The following is a 19,683-nucleotide window of genomic DNA, read 5'->3' as shown; positions in this document are numbered from 1 at the left end:
TTTTTGCTTTTCCCTTCCTCTTTTTCTCCTTTCCCCCAACACAGTTTCTCGTTCCTTTTGAACAGTTTCTTCCCATTTTACAATATCTATTGTACATTTTGGATCTTATTTACTCTTTCAGTTTCTCACACTAGGGAGACCATACAATGTTTGTACATGTGCATCTGGTTTATTTCACTTACGAGTATGGTCTCGAGATGCATCCATTTACCTATAAAAATCTCCAATTTATCCTTTATGACTGAGTAGTACTCCATTGTATAAAAAGTCCACATCTTTTTTTATCCATTTCTCAGTTGATGGGCATTTGGGTTGTTTCCAAGAATTAGCTATTACAAATTGTGCTGCTATAAACATGGGTGCACATATATCACTGTGGTATGATGTTTTTAATTATTCTGGGAAGATACCTAGCAGGGGAATTAGGGGGTCAAATGGGACCTCAATCCTAGTTTTTTGAGGGATATCCAAGTGGTGGCACTCCCTCCAATAGTGGAGAAAGGTTTCTTTTTCCTTACAGCTCCAGCATTTGTTATTGGTAGATTTCTTGATAATGGCCATTCTTTCTGGGGTGAGATAGAATCTCAGTGTTGTTTTAATTTGCATCTCTAGGATGACCAGTGATGTTGAAATTTTTTCATATATTTATTTGCTATTTATATTTTATCTGAGAAGTATATATTCATCTCAGATGCCCATTTTTGGATTGGGTCTTTAAATTTGGGAAGTTTGATTTTTTTTTTTTTTTTTTTGAGTTCTTTACATGTTCTCCATAGTAATCTTTGGTCTGAGGAACAGCTAGAAAACATTTTTTCCCACATTGTGGGTTGTTCTTCACTCTGTTAGTGGTTTCTCTTGCTGTGCAAAAGCTTTTAATAAGATGAGACTAGGGGCTGGGGATATAGCTCAGCAGCATAAGCACTTGCCTGGCAAGTGCAAGGTCGACCCCAGTTGTTGACTTTTTGTGATAGTTCCTGTGCAATCGGTATTTTATTCATAAAGTCTTTGCCTATACCAGTGTCTTTCCAAGTTTTGCCTATTCTATCTTTCAGCAGATTTAATGTTTCTGTTTTAATTTTAGATCTTTGATCCATTTTGAATTCAGTTTAGTGCATGGTGAAAGACATGGGCCCAATTTTAATCTTTGGCATGTGCAGAGCCAGTTTTTCAAGCACCATTTATTGAAGAGGCTATCTTTCTTCCAGTGAATGTGTTTGGCACCTTTGTCAAAGACAGGGTGGCTGAGTATGGCTGGAGTTGTTTCTGCATCTTCTAATCTGTTCCATTGATCTTTGGGTCTGATTTTTTTTTTCTTTGCCAGTAACATACTGTTTTTATCACAGTAGCTTTATAGTATAATTTTGAGTTAGGGATTATGATGCTCCTTGCCTTGCCTTTGTTGCCCAGAATTGCCTTTTCTCTTCTAGGACTCTTCTGGTTCCAAATGAATTTTAGGGTAGTTTTCTCTAATTCTATGAGATATGCTGTTGGAATTTTGATCAGAATTGTATTAAATCTGTATAACAGTTTTGGGATATGGCCATTTTCACTATATTGGTTCTTGCTACCCAAGAGCAAGGGATATCTTTCCATTTTCTGATATGTACTTCAATCTCCTTTTTCAGAGTATTATAGTTTTCAGTGTAGAGGTCTTTTACATCATTCATTAGATTGATTCCTAGGTATTTCATTTTTTTGGATGCTATCATGAAAAGTGTTGTTTCCCTAATTTCTTTCTCAGTGAGTTTGTAGTTTGTGTACTGGAAGGCTATTGAATTTTGAGTGTTGATATTTTATCCAGCTATGCTACTGAATTTGCTTATTAAATCTAGCAGTTTTTTAGTGGAGTTTTTGGAGTCTTCTTTGTAGAGTATAATGTCATCTGCAAATAATAATAATTTATCTTATTCCTTTCCTGTCATTATTCCTTTTATTTCTTCCTCTTGTCTAATTGCTCTGGCTAAAGTTTCCAGGAGTATGTTGAATAAGAGTGGAGACAGTGAATATCCTTGTCTTGTTCCTGATTTTTAGAGTGAAAGCTTTTAGTTTTCATCCATTTAGTATGATATTGGCTGTTGGTTTGTCATACATGGCTTTTGTGAGATTGAGATAAAGATCATCTACTCCAGTTTTCTGAAATGTTTTTTCATGAATGATGTTGGGCTTGGTGAAATGTTTTTCTGCATCTATTGAGATGATCATATAATTTTTGTCCTTGCTCTGTTAATATGGTGTTTTACGTTTATTGATTATGTATGTTGAACCATTGCTGCATCCCATAGTATATAATCTTCTTGATGATTTGCTGCATTCTGTTTGCTAGTATTTTACTGAGGATTTTTGCATCCATGTTCATTAGGGAGATTGGCCTGTAGTTCTCTTTCATAGTTGGGTTCTTCTCTGGTTTTGGTATCAGGGTAATACTTGCTTCCAGGAATGAATTTGGGAGTATTGCTTCCCTTTCAGTTTCATTAAAGGTTTTGAAAAGTAGTGGTGTTAGGTCTACTCTAAATTTCTTATAGCATTCAGCAGTGAATCCATCAGGGCCTAGGCTTTTCTTTATTGATGGGTTTTTAATTACATCTTCAATTTCATTGATTGATGTTGAATTATTTAGGATTTTTATATCTTCTTGATTAGGCTTTGGTAATTCATATGTATCCAGGAATCTGTTGCTTTCTTCTGCATTTCCCATCTTATTGGAATACAAGTTTTCAAAGTAGGTATAGATGATCTTCTGGATTTCTTCAGGGTCTGTTGTGATTTTACCCTTTTCATTCCTAATTGTGTGGAGTTGAGTCTTTTCTTTCTTTTTGATAAAGTTGGCTAAGGATTTGTTGATTGTATTTAATCTTTCTAAGAGCCAACTCTTGGATTCATTGATTCATTGATTCATTGTATTTTTTTTAGTTTCCGTGCATTAATGTCTGCTCTAATCTTTATAATTTCCTCCCTCATATGAGGTTTTGGCTTAGCCTGCTCTCCTCTTTCTAGAGGTTTGAGGTTCACCATTAAGTTGTGTATTTGAGCTTGTTCTTTTTTCCTGATATGGGTATTCACTGTTATAAATTTCCCTCTTAGGACTGCTTGCATTGTGTCCCAGAAGTTCTGGGATGTTATACTGTCAATGTTTAATTGTAGGTGCTGTCTAATTTCTTCTTTAATTTCATCTGTGACCGATTGGTTGTTCAGGAGGGTGCTATTTAATTGCCATGTGTTTATGAAGTTTTTGTGATTTCTTTTGCCAATGATTTCCAATTTAATTGCACTGTGGTCTGATGATATGCATGGGATAATTTTGATTCCTTTGTATTTACTTAAGCATGTTCTATGAGCTAGTATATGATCTATTTTGGAGAACATCCTATGTGCAGCTGAGAACAATGTGTATTCTAATCTTGTGGGGTAGAACCCTCTGTAGACATATACTAAGTCCATTTGTTCAAAAATTTGGTTTTAATAAAGGTTTTACTGCTTCATTGTTGATTTTTTTGTCTAGTTGATCTGTCTTTTTGTGACAGTGGGGTATTAAAATCCCCAGTACAAACTGTATTAGTGCTTATTTGATATTTTATGCCTGTTAATATTTGTTTTATACAGTTGGATACACTAGTATTTGTTGCATATATATTTATGATTTTTATTTTTTCCTCTTGGATTGTTCCCTCTGCAAGGATGTTGTGACTTCTTTGTCTCTCTTAATCAGTCTTGCATTGAAAATCATTTTGTCTGCAAATAGAATAGCTACCTCTGCTTTTTCTGGGTTCTTGTCACATGGAGTATGTTTTCCATCCTTTCACCTTCAGTATGTGAATTTTTTAAAAATTGAATCTGTTTTTTCTATGCAGCATATTGTTGGATCTTGCTTCTGCCAGTCTGTGTCTTTTGATTGGTGGAGACCATTAACATTGATGGTTATAACTGATATGTATTGACTTATCCTTATCATGTTATTTTCCTGTCATTGGCTCCCCCTCTTTTTCTCTCCCTGTTTAACTGTTTACATTGCCTGGTAGATTCCTTCTGTTGTGGTTCATGGAGTTGTAGTCTTTGTTATGTCTTTCTAGAATGTCCTTCAAAACATTTTTGAGTTCTGGTTTGGTGCTCATAAATTTCCTCAGATGTTCTTTGTTGTGAAAGTACCTCATTTCTCCATCAGTTTGAAAGATAATTTTATGGGGTACATCAATCTGGGTTGAAGGTTGTTGTCCTTTAGAACTTGAAACACTTTACTCTAAGCTCTCCTTGACTTGAGGGTTTGTGCTGAGAAGTCAGCTGTGATTCTGATGGACTTTCCTTTATAGGTGATTTGTTTCTTTTCCCTGACAGCTTTTAAGATTCTATTCTTGTGTTGAATTTGTGGAATCATGACTATGTTATGCCTGGCTGTAGATTTTTTTTGATTGTGGCTAATTGGAGTTCTATAAGCCTCACTTAAACTGTTGGTCAAATTCTTTTTCTCTACCAGGGAAGTTTTCTGCCATGATGTCTGTAAACAGTCTTTTTTTTATTTTTTTTTTTTAAATCTTTTTGAGACAGTCTCACTATGCAGTTCGGGCTGGCCTTGAGCTCCTTTTGTAGCCCAGCCTGGTCCCGAACTCACAACGATCCTCCTGCCTCAGCCTCCTGAGTGCTGGTATTACAGGCATGCACCAACCACACCTGGCTGTGAACAGTTTTTTTGGTATCATTTGTACTATCCCCTACTTTTTTATTGACTCCAGTCAATCTTAAGTTATTCTTCTCTGCCTCATCTAGAAGTGCTGGATTGATTTCTCATGGTCCCTTACTATTTTTAAGAAATATTTCTTTTCATGATCATTAACCACAAGCCTGTCTTCTATATCTGAGATCCTGTCCTCACATTGGCTTAATCTACTGTGGATACTTTCAATGGAATTTTTGTTCTTCTGGATATCTGCTTGAATCTGCCTTATGGATTCCTTTTCTTTCCTATGCTGAGCACTCATGGCTTCCATAATTTTCTTAAGATCCTCTATTTTTTTTTTTTTTGTCTGTATCTGCTCTAGAGTCACTAAACATGGTTTTCATTGTGGATACCATCTCTGCAGTTATCTGAGAAAGTTATTTCTAACTTGATTTTTTCTAGAACCTCCTTCATTTGCTCTGTTGTTACCACCTCAGAGAGGCCAGGTGGGTGGCTTTCAGATTGTCCTACCTCATTGTCCCCTGGGTTTGCCTTTGGTGAACTGTATGTCTGGGGTTGCATCTTGTTTAAGTGTCTTTTCATTTTCTTTTATTTTTTTAGTTTAATTCCTAGGGTTGGACTTGTAAATTACCTATGTTAGATTGCTTTATTGTTAGTATTTAGAATCCTTAGGAAATGACTACTTCTCAAAGCTATCTCCCAGGTGTAGCTGGCTTTTGGGTTTTGAGTCTGTTGCAAGATCCTACCTCTTCAATTTGTTGGGGATGAGACATTGCTTCCTGTTTGGCCCAGCCTCTAGTCCTTTGGCACTGTGCCACAGTATTTTCTGGATTGACTTAGTCAATCTCAGTCTTGTAATACCAGGAGAAACAGCTATTTAGAATAATTATGTCACTTTTGGCTAAAATGGTACCATCAGCAGTAACAGTATCAACAATCACAGCCTAGAAAATGACAAGTTGAGGTAACCATTAATTTTCCACCATTAACTAACTGTATGAACTAGATTTGTGGTTACATAACAAAATCTAAAACAAACAAGAAAATTAAATGCAGTATACGAGTCCTTAATATGTCAATTTTGCCTTCAGGGATTAAAATTTCAAATGGGCTAGGGAGAAAATAGAGAAGGGGAATATAAGGAACAGATTAGAAGTAAGGCTAGAGGACAAAGGGGGATCATGCTAACTTTGGGAAACTAGTGCAGAAGACTAGAGGGAAAGAGAGAAGAAAGAGATAAAAAGGAGAACAGAATAGAACCACAACCACAGGGAGGCAGGAAACCATGTTCATACTCATATAAGAACAAGATCAAATAATGAAGCAGAAAAAAACAAAAACAGGAAAACAAAAAAACAAAATCATGACCACCACAACAAAAAACAAACAAGAGAGAGGAAAAAAACAATCCACTTCCAGTTATGTCTCTACTGTCACTGGTAGACAACATGTGAAGACAGAGTTCCGATCCACACTGACCTATCCCAGCAAACCAGCAGTAACTTTTTGGTTGGGTAGTGAATAATCTCAACGAGCCTGCAACTTCTGGGTAAGATCAACTCTTTGAGCCTAAAGCTGTGAGCACAACTTCCTGGGGCCTGAGCCCAGCTGGGAGCTACTAGATGGAACCAACAGCTTGCTCTGAGTTCTGAGCTCAGCCATCCCTCTCCAAAATGGCTCCTGGCCAATGGCACTCTCTTGCAGGATGACCGAGCCCTCAGCACTCACTGCCAGCTCGTTCAGTTCTTTACATCTGCTGCTGCCCTGCACTGCTGTGTCTCTCCATGGAGGCCTCTAGGGTCGCCAGCAGTCACTGTGTGTCCAAGGGTTTGAGCCACTCCTCTTGCATAGTGAGTTCCATTTCAGGGAGAAGGTACTGTGAGCTACCTCCTTCTTTTTTTTGTTGAAGTTTCTCTCTTCACTCTCTCCATGGGCTTCAATTCACATTTCAGATCCTTCCTGGGTCAAAGGGACCCTCTTCCCTCCTTCTTGTCTTCCTTGCATTGCTGTATTCCAGCATCTGGACAGCAACTCAGAGAGGCTCTTTCTCTGCTGCTTACCACTCTGACATCTTCAAGAAGCATATTTTGAGATGATTTTTAAAAAACAAGTTACAGAAACTAGAAACTAAGGAAAAATATAGTATTCAGAATTAAATCTTTCCTACCCAAAGATGTTTAATATAGGATGTAAAAGAGTCATTAACATCCTATCTGCAAAATTTATGGTTATTTGTTACTCTGTTTGTGAATTTATTTATAAGTAAACTGTTCCAAATACAATAGTTATTTTATTTTAAAGAGGAAAAAAACAATAAAAATGATACAGAATTTCAAAACAAGATGACAGGGAATTAACAATGTTTGTTATATTGCATATTGTTGTATTCAAAGTAGTTGCTCAGATTACCAGATATAGGCATGTAAAATTGATCAAACAATATGAGCACTAGCTGTTCCTTTCAGTGAACTAATAGAAAGTAGTAGTACAATTATCTTAGCTCTTTTGTGTGTGTGTATCTATATATATTTTTTACCTTCCTTCTCAATAGTTTTTTTGAAACAAGGCTTCTTTTTCTTAATCTCTTCCTGGGTGCAATTTGAACCCCTCCTTATGTAAGCGTATGAATGATTGTGAGAGAGCATTTCTCTGACCTGAATGAAGTACAGTAGCTTTCATCTATGCGAAGACAGAATCAAAGGACTCATTTGTGCTTTTACATTAAAGAAAACACTCTCCCTTTGTTTTTTTCACAGATCACGTGGCCAAGGAGCCAGTGGAAGACACAGACCCCAGCACTTTCTCTTTTAACATGGTAGGTTACACACGCGCCATTTGGAGCCATACCCCTTGTTTTTCTTTTTTCTCTTTTGTTACTTCACATTTTCCTTACTGAGTTTTTGCTCAGAAGAGTGTTTACAGAAACCCAAAGTAAGATTTTCTATTTTTATCTGGTGTTCTTGGTGGAAGAATGAACCTTAGGATTCTCCAGGTTGGAAATGGTGTGTGTAGGATCCTATTCTTGTTTTGTGTGTACCAGAAGTGATCTTAGATTTTGTAAAATCTTTGGCTATCTGTCTACTTTTAATACTATTGGTCTACTTTTAATTCAAACTAATCTAATATGAAATTGAAGGTAAAAGAAGATGATTTTGCAGGAACTGGGTAGAGAAGAGCCATACTGATTTGTCTCTGTTGGCATCTTTAATCCCGGGAGCTCCATCCTCTTCCACCCTCTACTCTGAGCCCCATTGCTTCCTGTGAAGTTATCAAAGATATCACAAGCATTGCCTTTCCTCCTCCAGGTACCCTGTGAGGTGCTGGGCAGTTGTTCTTGTCCCATTGTACAGGGTGCAGTGACAGTGAGCAGGTGTGGGCACATCCCTGCAGCCTGGACTATGAGCAGCATAGGTCTACCATGTCCTCCCTGCCATGATGTTTTTGCCTCACCACAGGCCCAGAAATATTGTAAACAGTGGAGCCAAGTGACCATGGACTATCAACTCTGACAACATAAGCCAAACAAAACCTCTTCTTTTTCTTTTTGAGACAGGGTCTCACTATGTAGTTCAAGCTGGATTTGAACTCATTATGTAGCCTAGGCTGGCCTTGAACTCATGGCAGTCCTACTGCCTCAGCTGCCCAAGTGCTGGGATTATAGGCGTGCACCACAGAGCCCAGCTAACCTTTTCTTTTTTTATGTTGATTTTCTTAAGTATTTTGTTACAGAGACAGAAAGCTAACTACATGGGTCAGCTTTTCCATTGGTGGAAAAAATATCTGGCATCTGCATCTTAAAAGAGGAGAAATTTAATTTGGCTCATGGTTTCATTTTTTTAAAATTTATTTTAAGAATAAAAGAAGGAAAACATATTAACAGACATCTGTTTACAAACCAGCATAAGAAAAATGCACACAATACAGAGTTACAGACAAAGTGGCTCATGGTTTCAAGTTTTCAGTCCACGGCTAACTCCAAGGCAGGAACATCACAAGGAGAAGGGTGTGGCACAGCAAAGATGCTTAGTTCATGGCAGCCAGGAAGTAGAGTAAGGAACAGTTCCAGGAAGGATAGCAGCCTGGACCAGATATAGTACCAAAGGTCACACTTCCATAAGCTGCCCAACCATACCCAGAAGTGTGCTTTACTAATCTCCTAGACTTAATCAAGTCAACTTGACAATTACATTTATTTTTGTTTTGTTTTGTTTTGTTTTGTTTTGTTTTTACGGTACTGGGAATCGAACTCACGACCTTGTGCTTGCCAGGCAGGCGCTGTGCCGCTGAGCTAAATCCCTAGCCCCAGACAATTACATTTAACTGTCATATTGACACAGAAGAGTTCTTCCTATATGTATCAGAGGGAGTAAGGTCCTGCTAACACCTTGATCTTGGTCTTCCACTCTCTAGAATAGTGACAGAACACACTGTCATTGTAGGTCCCCCAATATGTGGTATTCTGCTAAGACAGCCCTAGAAAACCAACACATTGAAGCTGTGGAAACATCACTCTATTCTCAGTATGGACAAGTGGTCAAAGGTAGCTCTGACCCAGAGTGAGGTAGCCATGACCCACCCCCTTCAACTAGGCTCCACTTGCCTCCAATTATACCACCTCCTGATAGTCCAATGATGAGATCAGAGCCTTTAAGCTGTGGTCACTTCCCAAACTTCCCAGTGTTCCCTGAACCTGCTGCATTGGAAGGCAAGCCCTCAACACATGAGTCTTGGAGGACATTTCAGATGGAACCATAACCACCCTCCCCCTGCTTCTTCTAACTGCTGGTGGTGGTTGCATGCAATCCTGGACACTCCTTGGCTTTTAGATGCACCATGAAGTCTCTCACTTTGTTAGCATATGACCATCTTCTTTCTGTGAGCCTTATTTCTGTATCTCTTTTATCCTCTTCCTCCTCCTCCTCTTCCTGTTCTTCCTCTTCTTTCTACCCTCTTCTCTCCCACTCCTGTTCTTCTCCACCCCTTCTTCTTCTCCTTTTCCTCTTTTTTGTGTGTTGTGCTGACATTTGAACCCAGAGCTTCACATATACTAGGTAAGTGCTCTACCACTGAGAGTGGATGTAAGTATCTACAATTCTCTCTTCTCTTCTTATAAGGACACCAGTCTCATTGGCTTGAGGCTCCACCCTACTAGACTATGACCTCATCTTAACTAATTATAATCGTATTTCAAAAAAAAAGTCATATTCTGAGATGTGAGGGGATGTGATGTCAATATATCCTTTTTGGGGGACATAACTCAGCCTATAGCATCCTGCTGCCTACAGGCTTAAGTGTACGTTCCTTGCTGAGATAGATGCAGTCTCTGTGATCTTATCTCTGCATCTGCTGTTCACCTGCTGAGCCAATTTCATGTAGCTGTCTGCTGTCCCTTAAATACTCCTTGCTCCCTCTCACCTTCCCAGGACACCAATCCTCTGCTCTCTCTGCCAGGGAAGTGTCCCTGCTTCCTCAAATTGTGGCTCAGGCTACTTCAAACCCACAGAGCCTTCTCTGCCTGGGGACCTCAAGGTCTTTCTTTCTTTGCTGGTTCCCTTTGTATGGTCCCTGTTGTTATCTCTAGATTGGAATTTCTTGCTTGTCTGACTTCCCACCACACTGGGTTGACCATTTGCCCCTACACAGAGCCACACCCAAGACAGGTAGCCACTGATATTTGATGCACCAAGTTCCGGAGGACCTTGAGCTCAGTCCCTTTGCTTCATTTTCATGCTCCATCATTTCATATTCAACCCTGTCTTCTTCTGTCCACCTCTCCTCTACTATAGGATTTCCTTCCCTATACCTGTTCCACTCACTGGCCCTTGCTCCTGCTGCATCTACCCTCTGCAGTGACCTTGCTTCTTCCTTGGTTCCCTCTGAGTCCTGGCCATCGCTTGAACATCAGTTTCTCCAGAGGACCCACAGTCGCTCCCACCTGTGTCTATACGGAGGGACTTGCCGCAGGTCTGCACTTTATCATGCATTACAGTCTCTGAAGAGGCTCACAGTCTAGCTGAAGGAGTGGACAAGGACTTCCATAGCAGCCTGGGAAGAGTGTGCTACAAGGATGTGGTCTATGCTTTAATGAGAAGAGTAGCTGGGGTGGAACTATTTGACATTCCAGGTCTCTGTGATTCTGATTCACTTATTGATTTTTGTCGGGAAGAGGTGGGAAGCTTCTAGGAGTACCAGAACTTCACTGCACAGCTCCAAAGGAACTCAAGGAAGGCATCAAAATAAAACCCTTGGTTCCACATTTACTCCTTTTTCTCCTTTGTCATGGAAGGCTGGGGAGACCTGCAGGAAATTTGAAAGGCAGTTTGAACCCTTCAGTCTGGAGGGCAGGGGATGAGTCAGGAGTGGAGCTGGGCAGAGGTTGGGGACAGTGGGCACATTCTCACCCTCTTGGATGCTTCAGAGAATGGGCCACATTGTTTAATTGGTATAAGTTTCCAGAACATTAGATATCTACAGATAGGTGTGAACACATTAAACAACGTGTCATTGTAAGAACATTTGTGATTTGAATTCCTTTTAACATGTGGGTGTCTTACTCATTTTGCCGTTGCTGGGACCCGGTTCCTGACACCCACAACATAAAGGAGAGATTTATTTGCCTCACAGTTTCCAGTGCGTTTAGTCCCTGGTTGCTCCAAGGGAGAAACAGCATGGCGGAAGGCCCCGGCAGAGAAGCTGCTTATCCATGGCAATCAGGAACTAGAAAGAAGGGGATAAGAATACACCCTTCCAGGTCACACCCCCAGTGACCCACCCCCAGCCAGGCCCCACCTCCTCACAGCACAGTCAGCTTCTGAACTCACCAGTGGATGAACCCACTGATGAGGACAGCACTTCCATGACCCGGTCACCTTCCGATAGCCTCACCTCTGAACACATGAGCCTTAAGGAGACATTTTGGATTTAAACCATAACAACAGGGCTCCCCTCAATCAGTGTCTTGAGGACTGTGCATAATTGTGCATAATTAGTAACTGATCTTTGGATCTTTGCACAATTTACAGCTCAGTTGCCTTTGTGATCTGGTTCTAGGATTCAAACCCAATAGTGAGTACTGCCCAGAACGTGCACACTCACTGACCCATATGACTGTCATAGGAATGGTGGGAAGAAATGGGTCTGTCCCCATGACGCATGAAAAACAAAAGTCTCTTGATTTCAAGCTGTAGGAAGTAGATAGGAAGAATAGCACTGCAGTGGAAAGGAAGTGTGGTTTAGTGGCCAGAGCCAAGGAAATTAGAATAAGGCTTATTCTACTTCATGTTCCAACATTAACTTCTTGTCAACCTTGATTTCATGTCTATAGATTGAGAATAAAAGCAGTCAGGGGGGCAGGTCTATTGACAAGTCTGAGGCTAACCATTTCCAACGTTTTAAATTGAAACCATGACTTTCCCAAGACAAAGCTTTCTTTCACTTTGATCCTCTAATTTGACATTTAAAAATAACTCTTTTCTTTTGTTAGATTCTACAGTCAGACAAATATCCTATTCAAGATACGGCACTCCCTAAAGGTATGTACAGTTACTATAACTACTTGAACTTGTGATTAATTTAATGTCTTGAACAAAGGGACTAGTCAAAGTAATTTTTCATTATTGAAAGTTTTGGTAAAACAGAAATTCACTGGTCATTTCACTTATGATTTTTTACATGATTCTCTCAGAAATGAATTAAAAAGTATAAATTATTTTATATCAGATGTTACATTAAATTCCTGTGGTTTTTGTTTTGGGATTGAACACAGGGCCTTCACACTGAGCTCCATCTCCAGCACTTTTTTTATTTTGAGAAAGGGTTTTGCTAAGTCACTAAGTTGCCCAGGCTAGGCTTGAAATTGTGATCCTCCTGCCTCAGCCTCTTAGTGCTGGAATTACAGGTGTGTGTCACCATGCCCAGCTTTCTGTGGTGTTTTTATCAGAGTCCTATGAGGTTGCCTGGACTCTGGGTCCAAGTGACAGAAACCTAACTCGAATTTGTTTTAAAAGGCAGAGAGACTTGCTGGCCCAGGGAGTTCCTGAGCACTGCTGGATGTAAGAGTTTAAGGATGTTCTCAGGCTCAGTTTCTGCACCTCACAGCTCTTTCTTCTGTGTTGGCTCCGTTCTGAGGCAGGATTTCCCCATACAGGGGCAAAGGTGCTCCCCAACAGTGCCAGCGTCAGGCTATGCTGTCAGTATGGAGAGAAGTGGCCCCTGCCATCTCTGTCAGTTTTCCAGATGACTGTGGTAGAGGCAGCCCGGGTTCACGTGCCCATCCCTGAATCAATTCTTGCCATCAGAAGGATGGGGGATATTGGCCAACTCTGAGCCTTGGTATTAAGAGGGGGAAGGCATGATGTAGATTACGTCTGAACCACAGGAAAGAGTGCCCTGTGGCTGGACAAAAGGGCAAGGTGAAGCAAACCCAAACAGCTGTCTTTTACAACCCATAGTCTCAGGCTTAGGCATGGTGCGGACCATAGAAGTGGCTGGGCCCTGACTTTTCATAATCCTTGCTTTGGGGTGGGCTGCAAGGCCATCTTCCATTAGGAGAGCCAAACTGTTCTTTGTCACCCTGGAGCCCTGCTGACAACCTGGAGATGCAGGAGAGGTTGGGTGGGGGCAGTCACATGTGTCTTCAGAGCTGGCAGGGCCCCTGGCTTCCTGTCACCAAGGCAAGGTCAGTCTGCTCCTATGAGTTTCCCTGGTGGTGGGAAATGGTAGGGAGCTTCCTGCCTGGGCCAGTCTGTGGTAAATGCAGGGTTCAACCAAAGCTCTGCTCCTCTCCTATCCATATCCCCAGCCTTTTCTCCATGCCTGCTGAAGTGACTCCATTAGGGTATCCTTACTTTTCTTTCCTGGGCGTGTTCTGGGGGTACAATGGTGTAGGGAATGCCACCAAGGCCAGATTTGGATTTAAACCCTGGTGTGCTGGGGGAGATTTCCAGCAATCTGTCTTCCCCTTTGCCCTCTCCACAAAGGACCCCTGGTCTTTGAGTCACCAAGCTGGGACTCGATCTCAGCAGGCAGTAGAAGGTGCAGGTCTGGCAGGAGAGATGGATAGGAGGTCAGCGCAGGCTAGTTCTCAGGCTTCTATTTGCATTCAGGGGAGCCTGTTTAGAAAGCAGATGTGGTGGGTCTGGGATAGGGCCTAGGAATCTGCATTCTAGCCCACACCAGTGTGGTTGGGATGTGGACCCCTGCCTGGGATGCTTCCAGGAATGCAGAGGGGGGAATCAAACCCCTGTTCAACAGCCTGGCTCTAAGCAGCCTCAGCAAATAACTCCAGGTCTCAGGGTCTCTGTCTTCTCTTCTCTGCAGTAGGAAGCACCAGGCTAGCATTCCCCTTCCAGGATGCTTGCGAGAATTCAGTGAAGTGGGGTCTAGAACTGTGTCTGGCACACTTGAGCACCAAACAGGGGTGGAGGGACAGTTGGTCAAAGAATTATGGAAAATCAGAGTGGAAGTTTCAAAAGTTCTTGAGCCGATGGGTCAAGGTCAAGGGGTCAAGGATGTTGTGTGTTCTGACTGAACATCTTTTCTTTATCAACCTTGAAGGAGATTTCCTGTTTTGAGAGAAGACTGTTGCTTAGCAACCTGATCCTACACTTACCAAGTTTTGCCTAGAACTTGAGTTTACAGAACCTTAATTAAAATTATTAGATTTAGTGACTGAAAGCCATCTTAGACCTTTCCTTTGTCCTTATTCATATTAAATACATAATTTCTTACCTCCACAGAAATATATCATTTTGTATGTAAACGAACCATGGTTAGAAGTTTAGAATTTTACTCTAAACATTTCCACTGGATAATATAATAATTTAATGTCTCCTAGTATATTTCTTGAACTTCAAAAATGGAGCCAATATCATAATTTTATCATTAAGCTGTTTTCAGGGAAAGAAATTCCAAATGAATTAGTGAAGATAATTTATAGACCCAAAGTAAATGAATCCTAATTATATTAAATACCAACTAGGATTCCAACATTCAAGTGAATTTTAGGGAGGCTACTTTATAGAGGAGTAATATGTAATTAGCTTTAATAATTTCCATATGGTTTAAAAGTTCTCAAATTCATTTTCTTACGCAAATTAAGCGTGTCTCGCAAAATCTCTGTTATACTACTAGTGTATCCCTACTTTATTCATGAGCAGCATAAAGCTATTTTTTTTTTTTTTTCTTATTTGCACTACTGGTGATTGAGCCCAGGGGCTTTTACTCCAAGGTACACCCCTGCCCCCCAACTTCTTTTTTGTATTTTGAGACAGGGACTCACTAAATCAGCCTACTTTAGTACAGACAGGCATGTGCCATGACACCTGGCTTCAAAAAGCCAACGCTTTAACACTGGCCAAACTCAAGCAATTTTGAAGATGTGGCTTTTTCAGTAAGTCCCCTGTGGAGATCTGGTGTAATTTCAGCAGTCAGCATCTGATTTGTTATTCTGTTTGCTTTCTCTTCGGGACTAAATGCAGAGCTCCCACCTGTGTTCACACCGCCCCCAGCCCCTGGGTCTCAGCAGTCTTGGGTGCGTTCTGCTGGCTTCTCCACTGCTGCTTCTGCTGAGTGTCTGCAGCCCCTGGACTCAGGACTCCTGTGTGGTGGGGGTTATCTTACCCACATAGTTCCTGCTTTTTCACAGAAGCTGCTGGCATGAGTGTTCTGAAAGGAATGTGGCTCTTTTTCACATTGGAAAGAAAAAAATGTGTTTGGAAAAAGAATTTTGAGTTTTGAGGCACTGTTCACAGAGGTAGAAAATTGTCCGTAGCTAAGCACTCACACAAATGCATTTGGCTTACCTGCTACTTCTTTTCTCATATTGCTCAATACTTTTTATAGTGTATTTACAAGATAAAGAGAGAAGTGGGACAGATTGGGGATTTGGATGTTGTTGGCACTTTACGTGCCTGGAGTCTTCATTTTAAATAAGCTCCCCTGATAAGATGCTTCCTCCAGGGATATCAGTGGGTCTCCCTGGGGCAGGGTCACATACAGGGGGTTTTGTCTATGGCCTGGTGGAGCCATCAAACCCCCGATGGCAAGATTCCTCCATTGGGTGCTGGTGAGCAGTGGGCATAGCAGAGTTCTGTGTTCTGGCAAGGAGAGCGGTGGGTACCTAGCATTCCACCCTCTGCTTTCCATCAGCCTGTGGGCCTCAGTGTCCTTGGGGTAGGGGAATACACGCAACAGCAAGAGGACAGGCAGGTCACTGCCTTTGCCAGAATGACATGCACCAAGTGCCGGGCAGATTCTGCAGACCTTACAGGGGCCCACCTGCACCAGTGCTGGGTGTGCACTCACAAACCACGTCTAGGACACTGCGGGCACAGCGGCCAGGATGCTCACCAGGCTAATGCAGCAAAGGGGTGGGGTGTCCCTGGTTACCTCCGGAGCGGACGCATGATTGGTTTTTTGAATAATTGCATGGGTTGGTTGGGAACTGCCCCAAAAGAAGCAGAATTGTGCCTAATCCCCTGATAAGAAAACTTGGGAGAGGAACTTGAAGTTAGGTGATGATTCCAGGCTCTCCCAATTTTACTAGGTGTTGAGGCAACACCGTGATAGTGAGCCTTAATTTTAGATCTTCCATGAGAATATATGCTTTCTTTTATCAAGCTTTGTGTCTTTTTCCCTCGTAGCCGAAGAGTGTGATACAGTTACTTTGAACTCTCCACCAAATTCTGATGAGCAACATCAGGTAAGAAAAATTTCAACTATTTGTTACCACCTTAGGTGTATGATAATCAAACTAAACTTTCAAAAGAATGATTTGATAGAGGTTTAAAAACAAAGAATGAATAACAGGATTTCTTGGTCATGAAATAACTGGGAAAATAATCTTTAAGTATCCCAGTTAGATAGCATGTCTGTACAAATTTTCTAATTTCTAATAACTAGTAGCTTTAGTCCGTTCCTTGAATTAAGTGTGTATTTACATGCCAGAATAGAGCATCGATATTGGTGACTTAGGAAAGAAAATTGTTCTTTCTTTTTACGTGCAATTGGCAAGCGATAGGTGGGAAAAATTATTTTTAAAGGCAGACCAATACTAGATAATATAATACAACATTTTTGTAATGGTTAATAAAACTTGTCCTTTTTTCAGATTTTAGAAGTCAGACTTTAGCCTATTATTGTCTTACTGTCTTTTCCTAAAAAGCATGTTTGTTCTGTTCTGATTTTAAAAGATTAATTGAAGTTCAGATTGTGCGTGGAAGTGTGACTTTACTGCTCACCTCCGGATGTACCTCCTTTCCAGGCTTCTCTGGGTCACCGTAGGCTTCAGTTACTTCTTGCCCTGTCCGATCCACCACTGTTTGCACTCACTCAGAGCTCATGTGCACAACTGCACAACACCTCAAATCTGCTGAACACTGAGTAAAGCATTAAATGTCTCAAAAAGCATGTGTTTTCCTGAGGCAAGAGGATTGTTGCAAGTTCGAGAGCAGCCTGGGCTAGAAAGTGAGCTCAAGGCCAGTCTGAACTCCATAGCGAAACCTTGTCTCAAAAAAGACCAAAAAAAAAAAAACAAAAAGCATGTGTTGCCTCCAGACAGGCTGGTTCACACTTGTTTGGTTCATATGCCAAGTTGATTTTTAACACCTTTGCTTACTCTTTCTTTAAAAACATCAGTCTGTTTTTAGTACTGATATTCTTGGGCCCTTTAATCACCTCTGTGATTGAGCAAGTTACATAATAATTGATAAGCAATTTAATTGCATAGCATGGGCTCTCTTGAAAATTGCCTGTAGTACTTTTAACTTTCTTTGGCGGTTATTAATCATTGGCTGTGAATATGAGATTATTCCTCTTTAGTTTTGATATTTAGCTTTTTCCTTCAAATTATAGTGACTGACTTCTGCACTGACAGAACTTAAACTATTTCACTAAGCCAAAAGCATAATTTTTTTTCATGTAATTTTTAATTTCTTTAACAAAATTTTGCTCATTAGGTTTTTAAATATGATACAGATTTCCTTAAAGATAAAAGAACACTGCATTTTTTTGTTTTAAATTTGTTTTTAGGGAAATTCCAAGAGTACTTTAGATAAGGCATAGAATTTACATTATGATACTGTTAGTGTTTTTTAGATTTTAATGTTACAGTCAGGGCTGTTTCATACAAACTGTCCTAAAGGGGGCTGGGGATTTAGCTCAGCGGCAAAAGCGCCTGCCTGGCAAGCGCAAGGTCGTGAGTTCGGTTCCCGGTACCGGAGAAAAACCAAAAAAAAAAAAAAAAAAAAAAAAAAAACAAACTGTCCTAAAGGATGAATATATGTTTATCAACAAAAAAAGGTGTAGGGGGGTCAGAGATCTATTTGAGATTTTTAAGGTTCAAGTTTAAAACAGAATGCCTTCTATAAAAAAGTAGGGCTGTAGCTTGCTACTTCAGTTGGTTATTTCTTTGTGTAATCTATAGGATTTGTTCTAACTGATGGATACCCAGAAAAATTCTTTGAAATCAACTTGGCACTGAGAACAAAGAAAACTCACGAGAGAAGAAACGTTTAAAAGAGAAAAAGTGAAAGCAACTCTCCATTTTCTATAGTTTAGACATTAAAAGCAAGTTGGAAATGATTCTTGTAATTTGAAAACTAAAATCCACTTTTGCTAAGACTTAATTTCTGATGCCTTTCCTTGAATCCTACAGAGGAAAAATATTGTGGGTGTCTAGTGACAGAAATTAAAGTTTCACCCAAAATCCTACAAAGAACCCTTGGTTTTTAGTCATTTAAAATCAGTATCCTATCCACTGGAGCTCTCCTGTTCCTTCAGTTGATTACAGTTAGTATTTATTGAGCATGTAATCTGAGGGACTTGGACTGAGGTGTTACTGTTGTTTTTGTACTGAGGCCCCTCACTGAGATAATCCCCAGCCCTTTTTATTTTTTTAATTTTGAGACACGGTCTCAGTAAGCTGCAAGGTGTACAGGCTGGGCTAAACTTGTGATCTTCCTACCTCAGCCTTCCAGAACGCTGGGATTGCAAGGAGTACACCACTGTGCCTGGCTGTTCTCTGTGTGTCTGTCTATCTATGTGTCGTCTGTCTGTCTCTCTCATGCTGGGGATAGAATACAGGGCCTTGTACATTCGAGGCAAGTGTTCTACCACTGTGCTGCATCCCCAGTGTATGATCTGTATATTTTTGGGTGTAGAAGGTAAGGAGGGGAAGACAGGGATGTAAGAGCCAAATCAGAATGTATAGACTTGTTGGGGAAGGAGTACACACAAAAATCAGGTTCTAGGATGTGTGTGTGGCTCATGTGTATAAATAGTTTCCAGTATATTTTATATTAAAGATATTTTTTAGCTGAGCATGGTGGTGCACACCTGTAATCCCAGTGTTTGGAAGGCTGAGGCAGGAGGATCACTGTGAGTTCACAGCCATGGGCTACATAAACTCATTCAAGGCCAGGCTGCACTACATAGAGGAACCCTGTCTCAGAAAAAAAAAATTTTTAAAGACATTTTCTATATCCCTTTTCAAACAGTAACTTTTTTTTTTCTTTTTTAATTTTTATTTTATTTTAGAAATTAAAGGAGGAAAATACTAACAGACCGACAACATTTTACAAAATAGCATAGGATCAGTACAGACATTACAGAGTTACAAACAGAGTGGTAGGGAATTAACAATGCTTATTGTATTACATATTGATATCTTCAATGTAGTTTCTCATGAAAACACATATAGACATACAAAGCTAATCAACCAATGCCTCACTGACAGTTTCTTTCAGCAAGGAAACACAGGACAGTAGAACACCCGTGTTAACTATCCTGCATATACATATATACAAACTTTCTCCTTCTTTCCCTTCTCTTTTCCCATATTCCAGTTATCCTTTACCTATGAGTGCTTTCCTATCAATTCTCAATGTCTATCATATCTCCTAGATTAAATTAACTCTTTCAGGCTTTACACTAGAGAAACAATGCAGTGCTTGCACATGTATGTCAAACAGTAACATTTTAAACTACACACACAGGTAGATGGCTCATGAGAGTAA

At 40.4% G+C, this 19,683-nt stretch overlaps 1 protein-coding gene across 4 annotated transcripts in view; it reads left to right on the top strand.

The window, feature by feature from the left end:
- The window catches only part of Edaradd (EDAR-associated death domain), a 67,688-nt gene that overhangs the window by 16,577 nt on the left and 31,428 nt on the right, over positions 1 to 19,683 (top strand). For 3 of the 4 annotated variants that reach the window (XM_005404939.2, XM_005404940.2, XM_005404937.2), the window contains 3 exons: positions 7,426 to 7,484; positions 12,153 to 12,201; positions 16,312 to 16,370. In XM_005404939.2, the coding sequence (XP_005404996.1) occupies positions 7,426 to 7,484; positions 12,153 to 12,201; positions 16,312 to 16,370 (167 nt within the window). Of the gene's footprint in view, positions 1 to 6,019; positions 6,520 to 7,425; positions 7,485 to 12,152; positions 12,202 to 16,311; positions 16,371 to 19,683 lie in introns of those variants that run through there. The other variant, XM_013504737.1, reaches the window with a different exon arrangement.

The sequence above is a fragment of the Chinchilla lanigera genome, unplaced genomic scaffold, assembly GCF_000276665.1.
Source record: "Chinchilla lanigera isolate Chin_1 unplaced genomic scaffold, ChiLan1.0 scaffold00091, whole genome shotgun sequence".
Classification (NCBI taxonomy): domain Eukaryota; kingdom Metazoa; phylum Chordata; class Mammalia; order Rodentia; family Chinchillidae; genus Chinchilla; species Chinchilla lanigera.
The sequence above is the reverse complement of the archived record's forward strand: the minus strand, read 5'-3'. Positions and strand labels throughout refer to the sequence as shown.